Source organism: Prinia subflava, chromosome 1 (assembly GCF_021018805.1).
Source record: "Prinia subflava isolate CZ2003 ecotype Zambia chromosome 1, Cam_Psub_1.2, whole genome shotgun sequence".
In the NCBI taxonomy this organism is placed as follows: Eukaryota; Metazoa; Chordata; class Aves; order Passeriformes; family Cisticolidae; genus Prinia; species Prinia subflava.
Genome location: NC_086247.1, coordinates 97,609,583 through 97,626,941, shown reverse-complemented (window position 1 = coordinate 97,626,941; position 17,359 = coordinate 97,609,583). Strand labels below are relative to the sequence as shown.

The following is a 17,359-nucleotide window of genomic DNA, read 5'->3' as shown; positions in this document are numbered from 1 at the left end:
TTCAGTGTCTTGTTTCAATTACAGAAGTTTATTATGTAATAATACCTTCTTTTAAAAAGTATTTTACATGGTTATTTGCTGAGGCTCTGTCATTTCTATTTATCTTTACAGAATAGTATATAATTCAGTGTTGGAAAGTAGTTCCAAGACAAGAAATTCAGTCTTCTGCACTCTTAAGCAGATAGGTCACCTTCTCCAGCCTGTTGTGTAACCTGCAAAAGGCAGACACTTGTTGCTGGCTGCATTGACAAACTTGAAGGCGATGTATGAGGTCCCTGTAGTTCTTATAAAAAATAAGAGAGATATGGCATCTTTGTAAAATTAAAAATTTTCTCTAAGATAAGTGCTGAGAATAGAAGGAGTGGAAATCAAAGGTTGTCAAGGCATAGTGCATTGATGAACAATTATGAGCACAATTCTTTGCAGCTTTCAAGAAATTGGTGTTTTGCCTTTCAGATATACACATATCTTTCTTCCATTTCACTGACTGTTAAAATGTACCATTTCATATTAAGATATTGTTATAAAATAAACATAGAAATGGTAAAATGAGCATTCTGACATCTGGAATTGTTTCTATGTTTGCCTGTGGGACTGGCGTTATCAGTGAGGCACTGAGTCTGATTTTTACCTGTAGGAAGGTAGCTTAAGAAGCACACTGATCTTAAGATGGTTCTGTATTATGTCTAATTTACCATGTTGCACTGTAATCTGTCATGGATTTTTGCTTCCTGTTACTGGAGATGATATAAATCTAATACATATCTAGACCGATTTGTAGTATGCAGGGGTAAGGTATTACTATTATTATTACTACTTATAAAAAATAGGTACAAAAATGTGAAGTTCTTTCTGCTGTTGACGATTTCTATGCAGGGAAACAGATTGGTTTTTAACCATCACTGTGAAAATACGTCATTGTTTTCATCAGCCAAAGAGGAGTTTGATAAAGGCTAAGAAAATACCCTACTACTTGGCTGTGGGAATACACAAGACAGAGAGTCAAACAGACTTGATTAGCATAGCTGGTTTGATAATGAAGATGCCATGGCAGGAACAAACAGAACTGTGAAAATTATAGAAGATGGGATTAAACCTGCTTACAGGAAGAGAGAAGATTCAGTCAACTTCTGGAAGCAAAGAGTTGTTGTAAAATGCATGAGCTGTCTGTGTGATTTTTAACTTGATTATTGTAGTAGAAATTATTAACCTGTCTGAAATAGTATATAAGCTTTTGGGAAACCTGAGTAAAATGGAATTCTGATCACCAAATCGCCAATAATTGGTGCTCCATGTGACCAGAGAAGAACCGGCTACCTGACAGCAATTGGTGACACCCCTGGAACAGATTGTGACGGTGAAAGAACTGCGTTTGGGCCTGCAATCGCCTGTATGCTGCGACGTGACAGGTGAGCCAGGAGAACTCAAGGTATGGGACAGGATGTGTCCAACGAGAGAGACATTAATAAAACCATGCTATGCTTGCTGAGCAAGCATGGATTCCCCATCCTTAAGCAGGACCTTAAGTTGGTCCTACGATGGGTGTCACGCATAGTCCCCGATACCCCTTTCTCTATTTTTACTCTTCGCCACTGGGACAAGGTCGGTGTAAAGCTCTACAACCTGGCTACGCTACCTGGCCACGAGCCAGAACTACACTTGCTTCCTGCCTGGAGGGCAGTCACAGACATGATTAAAGAAGAGGAGGGGAGTGAGGCAGCGTGCGAGGCTACCATGGAGACAGCCCCAGCGGCTGTGCTGGACTGAAACCTGCCCAGGTCCCGTCCCCCGTCCGCACCCCTTCCCCGACAAACACCAGGGATAGAGTCCAGCTACCACCTGCAACCCTACTGGTATCCCACCAGCAACCCCAGAGCCGCCGAACACTAATTGCTTATGAGGACTCTGACTCTAGCAGTGATGGAGAGTCTTATGACCCCAGCCCTGAAAAAGATCTGGACTTATTTCCTTCAAATGTGCATAACAACTGGTTAAGGATAAAAAAGAAAGCCCTTAAAGATAGATACTTTAATACTACAGCAGAAATACTTGTAGTCCCTGTACGATTCGGTCCGAGGGGGGCGAAATTCACAAGGGGAGCCCTTGGGCCACTCAGAAGTTAAGGAACTGCGCCGTACCGCGGCAAAATATGGTCTGGGGTCCTCTTCAGTAATTTGTTGAGAGCAACTTTCACTACTCACCTCATGACCCCTCATCATGTTAAATCCTTAGCAAACCTTTTGCTCACCCCAATGCAATATGCGATATTCATAACACAATAGAAAAGGAGACTGGAGAAATTAATTGTAACGTATTCAGGGCATGTAAACCAAGCCCTGGTTGCCTTAACTATTGATAACTTAGCGGGGGTTGAGTGCATACCAATCTTAATGGCCAGGCTGCCTTGCCGAGAGAAGCCCTGGAAGGGATCACAGAGGCAGCTCATTTTGCATTTCTTAAAGTCCCTGATGCAAAAACCCCCGCAACAGTCCTTCATAAATATTAAACAGGCTCCCCAAGAACCCTATATGCAGTTTGTGAACAAATTGAAACAAGCACTAGAGAAAAAGATTGATAATGACCAAGCCAGGGAAGTTGTGCTCCTTTAACTGGCTGTAGAAAATGCTAACGATGACTGTAAACGCCTCTTGAAAGCCCTGCCCCCAGAACCTGAGCCCACACTGCTTCAAATGATAGAAGCCTGCAACCGCCTGGGGGCATTGCAGCACACTACAGCAGTGACCTATCAAGCTGTAAGACAAGGCATGGCTGATGCTTTTGCTGCTTTAAAGATAATACCCAAAAGGCAGCCAGTTTGTTTCAGCTGTGGGGAGCCCGGGCACATTAAAAAAGACTGTCAAAAGGCACAAAACCCGAGAACACCGAGTATGTGCCCTCGCTGCCAGAAAAGTCCTTACTTTGCTAATTCCTGTCGCTCTAAATTTCACAAAAATGGCCAGCCTTTGCAGGGAAACTCATCTCACAGCGTGGGATAGCGACGCATGAAGACACAAGTCCCACAGCCAACCCAGCAGCTGTCGCAACCGGAACCAACCTTCAGCTTCCAGCCAGCGCAGGCCCTGCCTGCCAGACCATCTCCGACCTACGTCCAGCAACCCCAGGGAGCACCAGACTGGACATTTCAACCCGTGATACAGTAACGTTGACGAATTCCTCAGTGTTTTGTCTCCCCACAGGAATTTACGGACCTTTGCTACCAGGTCACCATGCTTTGCTTTTAGGTAGATCTTCTACCTCAGTAACAAGATCGTTTGTTTTAGCAAGAGTTATTGATTCTGACACAGTTGGGGAAATAAAAATCATGGCTTGGACCCCACAGCCTGCCTGCATGATCCTGGTAGGGACCAAAATCGCCCAGCTTGTACTTTTCCCAGCAGCCCCCTTATCCACACCCCCAATAACTAATCAGCGGGGAAGCAAGTTTAGTTCAACAGGGGTACCACAAATGTTTTAGACACAGCGCGTAACTCCTGAATGTCCTATATGCCAATGCAAAGTGTCTCTGAGAAGCAAAGATTTAATTTTAACCAGACTCATTGACACGGGCGCAGATATTAGTCTTATCTCCCAAAATCAATGGCGTAATGATTGGCCATTAAAGCCTGTCCCCCAGGTCCTCTCAGGGGTGAGTAGAAACAGTCAAAGCTATCAAAGCCAACACCTGGTACAGGTCACAGAGCCTGAGAAGAGAGTAGCTACTGTCAGGCCTTATGTGTTGTCTGTGCCGCTGATTTTGTGAGAGAGATGTTCTATCTCAATGGAGAATTTTTATGCAGTCACATTTTATATAAGGGTCATTGGGGCGTACGATACTCCCAAACTGACTTGGAAATTCTCTGATCCAGTCTGAGTAGACCAATGGCCCATGTCATTAGAAAAACTGCGCATATTATAAGAACTTGTCCAGGTACAGCTGAAAAAGAGACACATAGTCCTATCTAATAGCCCTTGGAATTCTCCCATGTTTTTAATTAAAAAGCAGTCTGAGGAGTGGAAGCTGTTGCATGATTTGAGGAAAATAAACGAAGTAATTGAAAGAATGGGGCCCCTACAGCCAGGCCTCCCTTCAATTTCTATGATTCCTAGAAATTAGCATCTAACAGTAATTGATTTAAAGGATTGTTTTTTTGACATTCCGCTGCATCCAGATGACGCACCCAAATTTAGCTTTTCTGTGCCGAGCATTAATATGTAGGCACCACTAAATCGATATCATTAGTTATCACTTCCCCAAGGAATGTGAAATAGCCCAATTTCACATTGGTATGCCAGTGGTACGTGGCAAAAACCCTGAGCCCAATCTGGGAAAGAATGCCTGATGTTCTGTTGTATCATTATATGGATGATATTCTTATCTTTGCAGAAGCTGTGAGTTGAATGAAGGAAGCAGTGCAGACTGTCTGCCAAGCTGTTACCTCAGCAGGCCTCACCATTGCTTCTGAGAAGGTTAAAAAGACATCTCCCTGGAAATATTTGGGCTGGTGAATAAGCATGCATTCTATTTCTGCACAACCCCTGCAAATTTCAACTGAAAGCAAAACTTTACATGATGCACAAAAATTGCTGGGAACAATGAATTTGGTCCGTCCCTTGCTTGGGATTTCAAATGCAGATTTAGAGCCATTGTTTGCCCTCCTTTGCCCTCCTTTGCCAATGCCCTCCATTGTTTGGGAGGAGAGCACAACCTCTTATCGCTCAGATGCCTAAACAAAGAAGCACAAATTGCGCTTCAAAAGGTAGCTGATGCTATCTCTCAGAGGCAATCAGATAGGTGGGCTCCCAAACTGCCACTGTGGCTAATCATTCTGAATCCTAACAAACAGCCTTATGTCTTAATATTTCAGTAGGACTCAGAAAAACCAAACCCTCTGCTAATTATCGAATAAGTCTTTTTGCCTAACAATATGCCCAAGACTATTTCCATGCAAGATGAACTTATGGCCATGTTCATTGTCAAGGCTCGTCAAAGACTGACCTCTTTGGCTGGGAAAGATTTTGATCGTATCTATCTACCTCTCACAATATTTTATTTGAATTAGTTACTACTGATGTCTGAAAAATTGCAGATTGTGTTAACAGATTACCCAAGGCAGATATCTATCCATCCACCTAAACATAAATTGTTAAATTCGTCTTTTAATTTAATCCCCAAGCCAAAGAAAAGTGAGACTCCTTTGCAAGCTATGACAATATTCACAGATGGGTCTGGGAAAACTCATAAATCAGTGATTGTATGGAGAGACCCTGAAACTGGAACTTGGCAGTCTGGTATTGCTGTTGTTGAAGGGTCTCCACTAATAGTGGAGTTAACTGCTGTGGTCAGAGTGTTTCAGAAATTCAGCACACCTTTTAATCTGATTACTGACTCCGCATATGTTTCAGTTATTGTACATAGAGCAAAGAATTCTGTTTTAAAAAATGTTAAAAATTACATTCTTTTTTCCTGGTTAAAACTGCTGGTCTCTCTGTTAGACCAAAGGACAACTCCTCACTTTGTGATGCATATCAGGTCACATTCCAATTTACCCGGCTTTCTCACTGAAGGTAATGCTCAGACAGACTTGTTAACCTTGTCACTGCAGCATGTTTTACCTAACAAAATAGAACAAGCTAAACTGAGTCACTCCTTTTTTCACCAAAATGCTGAAGCTTTAGTAAGACTTTTTAGATTAACTCCAGCACAAGCCTCTAATATAATTTCTATATGCCCTGACTGTCAGTGTTGCTCCCTTCCTAATTGTGAACACAGAAGTCAACCCGAGAGGTCTACAGAGCCTTAAATTTGGCAAACAGATGTGACACATATTCCTGAATTCGGCCGCTTGAAATTTGTGCATGCTTCTATTGATACCTTTTCAAGTGCTCTGTTTGCCTCAGCTCACACGAGAGACAGAGAAAGACGCTTGCCGTCATTTCGCTGCTGCCTTTGCCACCTTAAGAATTCCACAACAGATTAAGACAGATAATGGATCCACATACATTTCCAGTAGAGTTGCAAACTCCTCTTTATAGAGTATCACCCATAAAAAGAGCATACCTCACTCACCCACAGAATTATAGAACTCACTCACCCAATTATAGAACGCGCCCATGGCTCTCGCAAATGTCTCCTGATACAACAAAAGGGGGAGCCAGGGAAACTCCTGCTGAAAGATTATGCAAAGCCCTGTATGTTTTTAATTTCTTGAATTGTTCAATGACCGACTTAAATCCTCCTATGACTAGGCATTTTACATCATCCACATCGCTTTCCTGCAAGGAGAAACCACCAGTACTAATCCATGACCCAGAATCTGGTGAAATCCTTGGCCCTTACCCTTTGATCACCTGGGGGAGGGGCTATGCTTGTATCTCCTCAGAAGAAAGACCTCGCTGGATTCTGGCAAAAAATGTAGCCATTCTGAGAACCTCTACTGATAGCTGATGGAGGCCAGGATGCCACCAAGCCCCTGGGAGAGGAGGAGGAGGAGGAACCCCACTCAGACTGCAGTTGATGACATGCTTAGTCCTACCTGGAAAGGAAACTGTGAACTTTGGGTTTGGTGTCAGTGGTGTCAGTGTAAAGGGTGTGGGAATTGGTGATATCACAGAGCCCTTTTTGGCAAAAGCAGGTAAAACAGGTATAAAACCATTGAATTTTTAGTTACAACTGGCCACCAGGAAAGGATAGTCCTCACCTCCCTAGGGAAGTTTTGAAGAAATCCAAAAATAGCCATGTTTGCACAATAAAGTGCAGTCAGAACAACTAAGTGCCTGATATTTATCTAGTCCTTGAATGAGGACCAAAAGGGGATAAGCTAAAAAAGGTTTTTTTCTTTTTACCACCACATAGTTCTAAACAAACAAACAAAGGCACAATGGAGTTAAATCGAATGCTATTCTTACTAGCATTGCTTGCTTTTTATAGCACAGCCTGGTCTGCTGATCAACCCAAAACAAATGTTTGAATAACTCTAGCTAATGCAACCAAACAAGATACCTTATGCCTGGCCACCGCATCCCCAGAAAATCCATTTTCTACCTGTTTAGTCGGTTTTCCATTAGATGGCTGGCCAATACCAGAAACTACCAAAAGTATTGTACAGAGCTCAAACCCCATTGATACATGGACTCCTTACCTTTCTATAACACCCCTGGAGCCACAAGAATTAGAACTCCTGAGTTCTGTCAAAATGGATTTTTTGTGTTAATTTTGATTACACAGGAAAAAATCAGTCAAAGCCTGAGATGTTTCTCCCTATCATCCTGCATATAAGAATCAGACCTCTTGGTGCAATTACACTTCTGGCAGCCCTTCTAAATCCAGCAACACCCCCCTGTGGCTGCCATCAGGAATGTTTCTGGTTTGTGGGGATTGGGCCTGGGCTGCTATCCCTTCACACATAAAGAGAGGTCCCTGTAGTTTAGGATGACTGACTGTGGTAACACCAAATATGTCCATGATTTTACAGCACAAATATCCCCGCAGAATAAGGCACAGTCTGCATGCATTTGATGAATACTGCGATGATGACTTATCTTTGTAGTCTGTGACCCAGATGAATTTAGCTTCTTTGCTTTTGCCAAGACTGGCTGCAAAAAAGGCCTTAAGTCAATTAAATAAGATAGCCTGCTGGCTGGCAAAACAGATGAATGCCACCAGCTCAGCTTTATCAAATTTATTAATGGATATTAACAGTATAAAGCATGCAACTCTTCAAAACCATGCCGCCTTTGGCTTCATCCTCCTTGCCCAAAGCCATGGATGTGAAGATTTCAATGGAATGTGTTGTATTAATCTTTCAGATCACTCAGAATCTGTTCATAAAAGCATTCAGCAGCTAAAGGACAGTGTGTTCAAACTAAAGGTAGAATCTGGATCTTGGCTAGATAACCTGTTTAGTGGCTGGGGTTTGACACTTTGGCTAAAAGATTTTCTTCAGATAGGAATGCATGTGATGATTTTAATAATAATTGTATTAGTTATGATACCTTGCTTGCTTCAGTGTGTGCAGAGATTAATTAATAAAGCCATCAAGGGGGTGTTCTTGGTTGATACAGGACGGGGAGATATGGGAATACACAAGACAGAGAGTCAAACAGACTTGATTAGCATAGCTAGTTTGATAACCAAGATGCCATGGCAGGAACAAACAGAACTGTGAAAACTACAGAAGATGGGATTAAACCTGGTTACAGGAAGAGAGAAGATTCAATCAACTTCTGCAAGCAAAGAATTGTTGTAAAATGCATGAGTTTTCTGTGTGATTTTTAACCTGATTATTGTAGTAGAAATTATTAACCTGTCTGAAATAGTATATAAGCTTTTGGGAAACCTGAGTAAAATGGAATTCTGATCACCGAATCAATCTTCCTGTCTCTCAATCAATTGCCAATACTTGGCTACTTACAGTGCTTAAATATAATCAGACCCACCCAAACAGCTTTCTTATGTCAAGGGTTTGTAACATTTCAGGGGTGATGTGCCATGTTACGTTTTTCTTCCTCAAACTGAGGTAGAGTTTAACTGGACCCAAGAAGATCAATGAACTCAGCAGATCCAGGAGCTGAGAAACTGCTACCTTTCCCAGGTGACAGTCACAGGATGCTGGTCCCTCTGCTTCTGGTCTGCAGACAGTCTGTCTGGACATTGTCCAAAATCCGCTGACGAAATATTTTTTGCACCTGCTTAGGATGTTGCTGGCTTTCCCTTGAGCAACTCCAGGGAGTGTTGCAACTCTCAAATCTTTCATAGACAGTGGATAAGGAGTAAGGCCCTTTGGGCCTTCTGTTTGTGTGTATGATATGTTGGAATAGTCTTGGGAAACCATGAAGCACATCAAGAAGTTACATAAGGATAAGAAATGTGTATTTTCCACCACAAGTAAGAGGGGAAGACAGGAAAGGGAAAAAAAACACATTCAGTGGTGAACATGCTATGCTGTTAAAGTCATGCTAAAACATAATCATGTACTTGAATAGTAGATAAGCAGAAATTTGCTACATTAAGCTTCTTCCCTAGCAGTCTTTATGCTTCATTTTAGATCAATTTCTAAAGAGTTGTTACCATTCCTCTGATTTTATGGCTAATTTTTTCATTAGTGACACGGTTGTTATTATCTGATTTAGTGGAAAGATAAAGTAGAGGAGAAAAAGTGTGTGTGCTCTGAAAATGAAATATTGTTCTAGTATATCGAAAATTGTCTTTTTGATAAACATGTTTTAGCTCAGAGATTGCTCTGAATTATTTTTTGTATTCTCTGACAGTATTTTCAATAATGTGCAGTATGACAAAGGAGTTGGTTCCTCAGTAGAAATTAAAGTCGTCCTGAGCGTATCAGGGTAAAGCACATTGTTACATGAATCTTGCTGCTCAGACTGTGATTAGATTTTGGGTTTTCTCTATTGGACTACTTAGCTGGGTTGAAACTCATATTAATTTTTTGGCCCATTTGTCACAAAGCTTGTGACCTGGCTTCCAGTGAATATCCCTTTCCTGAGTACTACCTAGGTCCATGTAATTAGACTGAAAGAGATGAAAATGTGTCTCAGCACAAAGAATAAGAATGTTCCCACACCCTTTTATAATCTGAAAGGTGAAGGAGCTTGAGCTCCAATGTGCTCTCCAGTTATTTGTTCTGGGAATAAATAGAAGCTACAATTTCTTGTTCTTTCCTTTCACAAGTTGTGTAACTTTAATGCACTTCTCTTGAAGTATCTCCGGTCAGAGGCCAGGACATCTTTGTTGTAGCCATTTTGTTACACAGAGTGAAAAGTTTCCCTATTCCAGCCTTTACCATTTGAATAAAGAGAATTACATGAGGCATAAAAGAACTAAGCATAGGAGAATTGAACTGGAATTAAATATCTATTAACTCCCATCTCTCTCTTAAAAAAGCCCATCAACTTGCAAACCAATTGATCAGCTACAAGAACATCCTTGCTGTGGTAATGACAATGCAGTTGCTCCCTTCTGAGGCAGCTGTTCCACAGTGCCATGTGGAGTATCTTTTTTTTTTTAATACAAACTTTCTGTTGCAGTGCATAAATTCTAAATTACTAAACTATATAAATATTTAAGTGAATTCAGCTTTATGGGCAGACATGCAATTCTCCCACAGCTGAGATTTTCCTTTATGTACCTTCTCACAGTTGTGTGAATTATGAGTAATAGTGCAGGTAGCTTATTTTTTTCTTTTTTATTTAATGAGAGAAGGTTTTAAGGAAAATTGTAGGGAATTCCAACTATTATGATAACATTTTTATTCTACTTTGGCTCTTAGGGATTCAATACAGTGTATTACAGTTTTATCTGGCCTTTTGGCAACACTTAACCAACATTTTCTAGGTATTTTGTATTGTAATCAAAAATTAGTGGAAATATTTTTGTTCACACTATCTATCATGTAAAAAAATCTACAGAATTCTTGGTATAACACTGAATTTTCTATAAGATTTTAAACAGAGAGGAAAAAATAAATATATCATCAAACCTTGAACTTAGGGTACTTCTACACAGAAATCACCTGGATTTATTGTTGGTTTCCTTATTGAGGTGGCTGTAACAGTAGCCATTGATGGCACAAGGATGCCCATGAGAGCATGGCCCAGAGCAGGCTGGAGCAGAGTCCAGCATTCTGGAGTCTTGCCTAGTGTGTCTGTGCCAGCTGCCTATCTGAGCAGCTGGATGCTCCTCCGTCTCTACATTGTATCCTGCTGAACCTTGTAGCCTTGCCTTCAGACATGTTGCTCTTCAGGTCCTCTGGGACTGCATCTCCCACATTCAACTAGACATCTCCAGCTTCTAATTTAGTCCAAGGACATAAAGGCTGGTTGTCATCAGGTCACAGAGAAGAATGACACTATTAAAATTGCAAACAGCTGATATTTGTATTTTATTTTTAGCTTATTTCCTGTTGTTTTCCTGTGGTTGCTGATGTCACAAAAGCTTCCTTCCTAGTCACTTTGCTTAAAATATACATACATTGTGCATATATGCATCTTCATGCTGGAGTTTGGTGTTAGATTGTCCAATGTGTTTGTTTATGAATGAAGGTAGTATTGGCTCAAACTCCCTGAGAATGAGAACTGCAAGGAACTTTCAGAAGGACATTTCTGTGAGGCTTTCTCTTCTCTGGTGGACGCAGCTGTGAGAATATAGATGCTTGGCAGGCTGTGTTCCCAGCCTTTGTGCTTGTAGCATGGGCAGGCAGACATTTCTCCTTACAGACAGTAGACAGTAGACAGTAGACTTCAGTCTTGCCTCAAATACTGAATGTCTCTTCCCCTTTAACAGCAAAGGATTAAACATTACTCCCCTGTAGGACTTAATGTCAGAACGAGTCACTCATCAGGAGTTACCATATTTATATGGACCATAAGGGTTACTGTAGGGTCTTCAGATGCTATAACAGGATGTTGTCCCTGGAGGTGTAATGTGGCTTTTTCCTCTCTCTATTTTTAATTCCCCTTTGAAGTGAGTTTAATGAGTCACACAGGACTAAAATAAATGCAACACACAATAATTCAGCTTCTTTATTTCTTGCCCTGTTCATGTACTGACCAGACACTCTTCATCTTCCTAATTTCCTATCTCCTCCCCCATATCCATTCACTTCCTGAGTTTCTTCAGCTCAACACCACAAAACCCATGTGATTACTCATTTAGGCTTATTGTTTCTTTTTTTTTTTTTTCCTGAGAGGTAGCCAATTCTCATAAATATGTTATTCCTGGACAGGTAAATTTTAGCACATTCAGCATTGAAATCACATGAAGGAGTACAAAGAATTCCCAGCCTTTCATAAGAAAACATGTAATTAGAAATTATTCCCTGCTGGCATTTGCTGGAGTTGGAAAGACGAGGAATTTTTTCAAAAGCTAACTTTCTGTGTGTTTATTTTCCCATTTTTTTCTTACTGCATAAGACTGCAACAGAGCCAAAGTTTTTACACAGTACTGCATGTTGTGGTTCAGTCCTAGTGTCACATCATAATTTTCACCACAGCAACATGTCCGCTGGCAGTTGAGGCATGAAATATCTATACTGTGTTCAGAATGTCCTGTTCTTGGCACATTTGTGTGCATGTTTTTAAATGAATCTGTAGATGTCTCTAGTTAGGGAGTTCTATTTGTACTTAAGTGGCTGTAGTCAGGGTTTGATTATTGTCCATCTGAGATCGCAGAACTTCACATAAAGTCTCTCAGTTGCATTAGTACATGTGAGTCAGTTCTCCTTCTGCCTCACTGTGTAGCCACAGCTTCCATTAGAGGTCCTTTAGCAGAGTACCTACATGATAGACACACTCTTAGAGATTTTGTATGGCACCCTCCGTAGTGTTCTCCAAGAGTAATATGCATGTACATCCTATTTCAACTTGTCTTGATTTTCTTCTACTCCCAGGTATTATGACAACTTTACCCAGTGCACAGAACGTGAAGCCAACAATGCGAGTTGCTTTTGGCCAAACCCCCTTGCAGAAGGCTTTATCACTGGAATTCATAAACAATTCTTTTCAAACTGTACGTCAGAAAAAGTTCACTGGGAAGATCCACCGGATGAAATTCTCATAACACTGATCTTGATCCCAGTCATGTTGACATGTGCCATGATAACACTGGTAGTATGGTGCAGCAAGAGAAGTGATATCCTCGTGTAAGTTCTTCTGGGCTTTCTTTTTCTTAATTTCTTTCTTCCCTGAACACTAAGAAAGGAGGATGAAGAGAGGAACACGATATAAAGATTTCAGATCTGCTGAAATGGAACTAGTTAGATACTGAGATGCTCCTGTAAATGAAGAGCTGCCTGCTGCTGCTGCTGCAAGTCACTGCTTCTGCCTTGACCATGGTGGAAAACTCTGCTTCCAATGAGCCTCATCAGGATGGAATTCACAGGCAGCTCCCAGAAACAGGAGAGTTCCCAGGCAAAGGGACTCCTTGTCTGTAGAAGGTGTAAAGTTACTTTCCTGTGGATAAAGGTGGCTGGTAAAGTTTTGCAGAGCTGTATGTGTGTAATACTGACTGTGGGGGAAGTGATATCTCTTGAGGTGTTGTGCAGGACACTGAAGGTTTTCTTCTATGAATCCTGTGACTTGGAGAGATCACTGGCAAAGGAATTGATTATGGATGTAACCAGGTGGCAGCTTTTCCTAGAAGCTAGTCAAAATCATCATTATCAAAACTGGGAAGTACTGTTCTGGCAAAGAAACAATTTATGTGTCCATTGACTATCTGCACAGGGAAATTATCATGCCACATTATAAAATAGTTTATAAAATTCATTTAAGCATAGCTACTTAGAATGTTATGTCTTACTAACAAACTCTGGGAGGATGTACAGGTCTTACTTTACAGAGCTGGAAAATGTGAGAGGAAATTTACTGATTATAAGTATTCTACGAGGAAATAAAGAAACATTCATATTCCAGACTCTTTATTTTTTCCTCTTTTATAATTATTATTCTTGATGACTTATGTTCACTGTATACTCCCCACTCTCATTTCAATTTGTGCAAGTGATATCCTACAAATAGATATAAAGGCATCATGTTGATTGAGGTGCCTTTCAGAGTATTGTACATAAATAATTCTTTGTCCTGTGAAGAGTGTGGGAACTAAAGTATGAACATCAAAACTTAGAATAGAAGTATGAGGAAAGAGAAGAAATCTTATTCTCTAAAGTTATGTAATCGTTGAAGTAAAGATCATATGTCCAAAACAAAAGAACTTCTCTTGTTGCAAACCTTCCTTTCACAACATGCCTTTCAGTCCAGTGCTCTTCTGTGACAAGTGTGCAATGTCTGTTACAAGTGACTTTTCATTTTTCTATACCTTATGCACACAAATAAAATACAGTTGAATGGCTGAGTAATATTGTGTTTTATATATTTTATAGTTAGATTTTCTCCTTTAAGATTCTGGCTTCATGTTTGAGACTTAGGTCTGTGAATATTAAAAGCATTTCCACGCTTGAATCAAATTAGAAGTGCTCAATTTACTGGATTATTTATCTACATATATTGTATATAGATAAATAAATAACTTCTGTAATCTGTATTGGTTTGTTTTCACATCCTTTCACAAGAGCTGAAGACACCAACTTTTCATTATTCTGATGTTGAAATGATTCCATTTCAAAAGTGTTTCCTGTGTGTTTTACCAAAGACTCTTCCTAATTCTCTATATGCTTGCAGAAATTGCTCTTTGTAAAAAAGAAAAATGAAATAATGTATTAAGCAATTTGGTTTAATTTTCTATTTAACTGTTATTTTCTGTATTAAAGTGCATTGGACCACCAAAACTAAAATGCCCAGCAGTATTTAGGCAAAAGAGAAGTGACAGCTGACATTGCTGTGAGTTGTGGAATTTTTTGCATTCAGTAACAACTGTAGAAGTGTGTATTTCCATGGAGTATAAGAGCTTCAGCAAAGAGTTAACAGAAGAAGATGATGACTAGCAGGACCAAAACAAAGGCAGAGACGACTGTCATCTCTTTCAAGAAAAATAGCAGGAGGCCAAAGGAGGCACAACTCCTTCAGGGCAAGGACAAACATGATCGAGAACACAAAAGAAATTGGTACTTTCTTTCAGGAGTATGACCTCACCATAAGCAGGTTAGTAGCAAATATCCCTTGGGGCATTCCTTAATGGTGAGGAAATCCTGCATGCTGTCTGTGTCTGTCCTGCATTTCTTCATTCATGCGGAAGGAGTCAACAGCCTTTTTAATTTCTGGCATCCCTACAACTAAATGAATGTATATGGTGTTAATGCCCTTCTACATGGACTGGGCATCCAAGATAGATTTACAGGAATGCTCAACAGGTGTGCCCATTTTTGTCATGTGTGGATCCTGGCAACACGTGTCCACCTGCTCCAATACATTGGCTCTTTTGGAAACTGAAGAAACTATGAATTTTGCAAGGCAGCAAGATGTAATGATGCAGTGCTGGACATTATTTTGCTTAAGCCTTGATCATCCAAAAGCTTGAGGCTCTTTCAGAAAATGAAAGGTCCTGAGCTGTATTTGCAAAGTCTGAGTTCCACAGAAGAAAAAGAAAATGTATTTTTTAAACTTATGGGTGGTTTGGAAGGGTAAGGGTAATTAGTGACTGTCATTGCTTCTGAATACAAGAATGGAGCTCTCTATGTGCTTTGACAGAAATACTTACGAGTATGCAGTGGTGTCTTAATATTCAGAAGTGGACGTAGAAAAAGCTATTGAATTTTAGTTAAAGAGTCTGTTTCTGCTACTCTAACAGAATTTTGAAATAAGAAGCTGAGACCCTCAAATAGCTCTGTGGATTTGATAACAAAAGCAAATTATCTTCACAGGAGGAAATCTGAGGAGCATTGAGGCTACTACCTTGTCTTTGGCTAAACTCTCAGCAGAACATTTTGAACAGACACAAAGAGTAATGGTGCATAACAGGCATAATCTGTCAACACCAACTGTGCCAAAACACTTGGGGAGTGCAGGCAGAGCCAGGTGGTCACAGGCAGTATAGAGGTACCACCCTGCTTAGAGCTGTCTGCAAGAGTTAACACTGCTCGGAAGTGTCTGGAGATACATCAGTGTGGTGCCATACTAAGCTTTGAGTGATGTGCCTTTTTTGCCTTATGCAGAAACCATCATTAATGTGATGGCCTGACTGCTGGAATGGAGACAGCTTCAAATGAGTTTGTAGAAGATGTGCCTTTGTAGAGTTTCATGGGAGTAGGTGTATATAGACAAGACTACTAGTCTGTTGGGGGTTTTATTTTGGAACTTGCAGGCATGGCAGCAGCATGGCTGGAATTACTCCGTAAGATTTGATATTCAGATATAACTGAGTTCTGTCTAAATCTTTCATGGTGGGATATTTTTTTCTTTTTAACTGTTTAAGTTGTAGATATCTGCATGAGAATAGGGTCTCTTACTTTGTTGTCATTACATTCTAAGGGAAACTCTTGGTTTTGGTGAGATTAATAGTCAGAAATGCTCTTAAAGAACCATGGATCCTAGTGACAGTTCCACTGTAGCCTCAGCTACAATGTAGTAGACATTTAAATTATAGAGGATGTTAATCATGCTCCTAGGTACCTCAGATCTCTTTCTTCAGTGCCCTGTCTGAATAATCTTGGAAGGATGCTATAAGCATAAGAAAGTGAACCATCACAAGTTGCTTAAAGAATACTGAGTTGTAGAACATACTTACAACAATTTAATGATTAGAAATAACAACAGTCAGAAAACCAGTGAGAAATACAGATTTTTCCTGATTCAGTCCATTTGGCTAATTGTTTTTCTTTGTTGTTACTTTTTTTATTTGCAGTTATTTTTTTTTTTTTAATTAATGGGCTACAAAGGGGAAATAAGGAGCCTGTGCCTGTTTAACCAGAGCCCTAAGTTTCCAAAAAAGTCATTGTATTTCTCATCTATGGTTAATATTAACATAGGTCTTTTGTCATCTTCTTTCTCCTGCTTCTCAGAACAGCAGGAGAATTTAATTTTTGCCTGACAGTTTCAATATCATTAAAGATTCAGAATGGCAAGTCAAAGCTTTTTAGCACATAGCTGCTTAAAAGTGTAATATGTTGAGTGACTTGGAAACTAACTGAACTATTCTTGGAGAGCACACCAGGGAACTGCTTAGATCTAGAGAGAGTGAGTGGGAACAAAGATAATTCCATCAACACAAATCACTTTAAATCCTAGGAAATTATGGTACATTTAATTGCTCATAGAAACAACCTTATCTTGTATTCAAAAACAGCAATTAGGAGAAAACCTAATTATATATGTAAATATATACCTTATTTCTCCCTATTCTTCAACAGGACTGTAACATAACTGCAAGGGGAATGTGCTGCTATTTTCCAGCTAATAGTTGTTGTATATGTTATGGAGACTCCATGACTGAGTATGAGAGGTATATCTGCTCAACATTTCATTTATAAAGAAATCCTGTATAAACCAGAAAAAAGTTATATGGGTTCCTGTCACTGCAAAGTGGAAATCCCACTGGTTTATGTGCATGAGAAGCCATTGGAGACACATGAGCACAGAGCCAAGCTTCACTAAAACCAAGACACTTGGGGAGACCAACTGATACCAGTGTTGGAGCATGCCTGTGTCTGGTCAGACTCCTGTAACACCAAAGTATTTAGATTTTGATAGATAATATTGGTCAGTTGTTGTAAAAACAAAGATATGTATTTCATGAGAATTGAACAAACAGGTTGTTTTGTTAGGCATTTGGATAAGAACTGAATTTGAAAGCAATAACACATTCAGTCATTCTCATTTCACATAACTGTAATGAGGCTTGGACTTGATCTGTAGAAATCTAATTAAGCTAAATATTTGCTTCTAGATTAATAAT

The 17,359-nt window shown here is 40.0% G+C and overlaps 1 protein-coding gene across 2 annotated transcripts in view; it reads left to right on the top strand.

The window, feature by feature from the left end:
* The window catches only part of RAMP3 (receptor activity modifying protein 3), a 55,695-nt gene extending 41,642 nt beyond the window's left edge, over positions 1–14,053 (top strand). The window contains exon 4 of one of the 2 annotated variants that reach the window (XM_063404774.1): positions 12,402–14,053. In XM_063404774.1, coding sequence (XP_063260844.1) covers positions 12,402–12,657 — 256 coding nt within the window. In that variant the 3' untranslated portion in view covers positions 12,658–14,053. Of the gene's footprint in view, positions 1–876; positions 8,678–12,401 lie in introns of those variants that run through there. The other variant, XM_063404784.1, reaches the window with a different exon arrangement.
* The last annotated feature ends 3,306 nt before the right edge of the window (positions 14,054–17,359 follow it).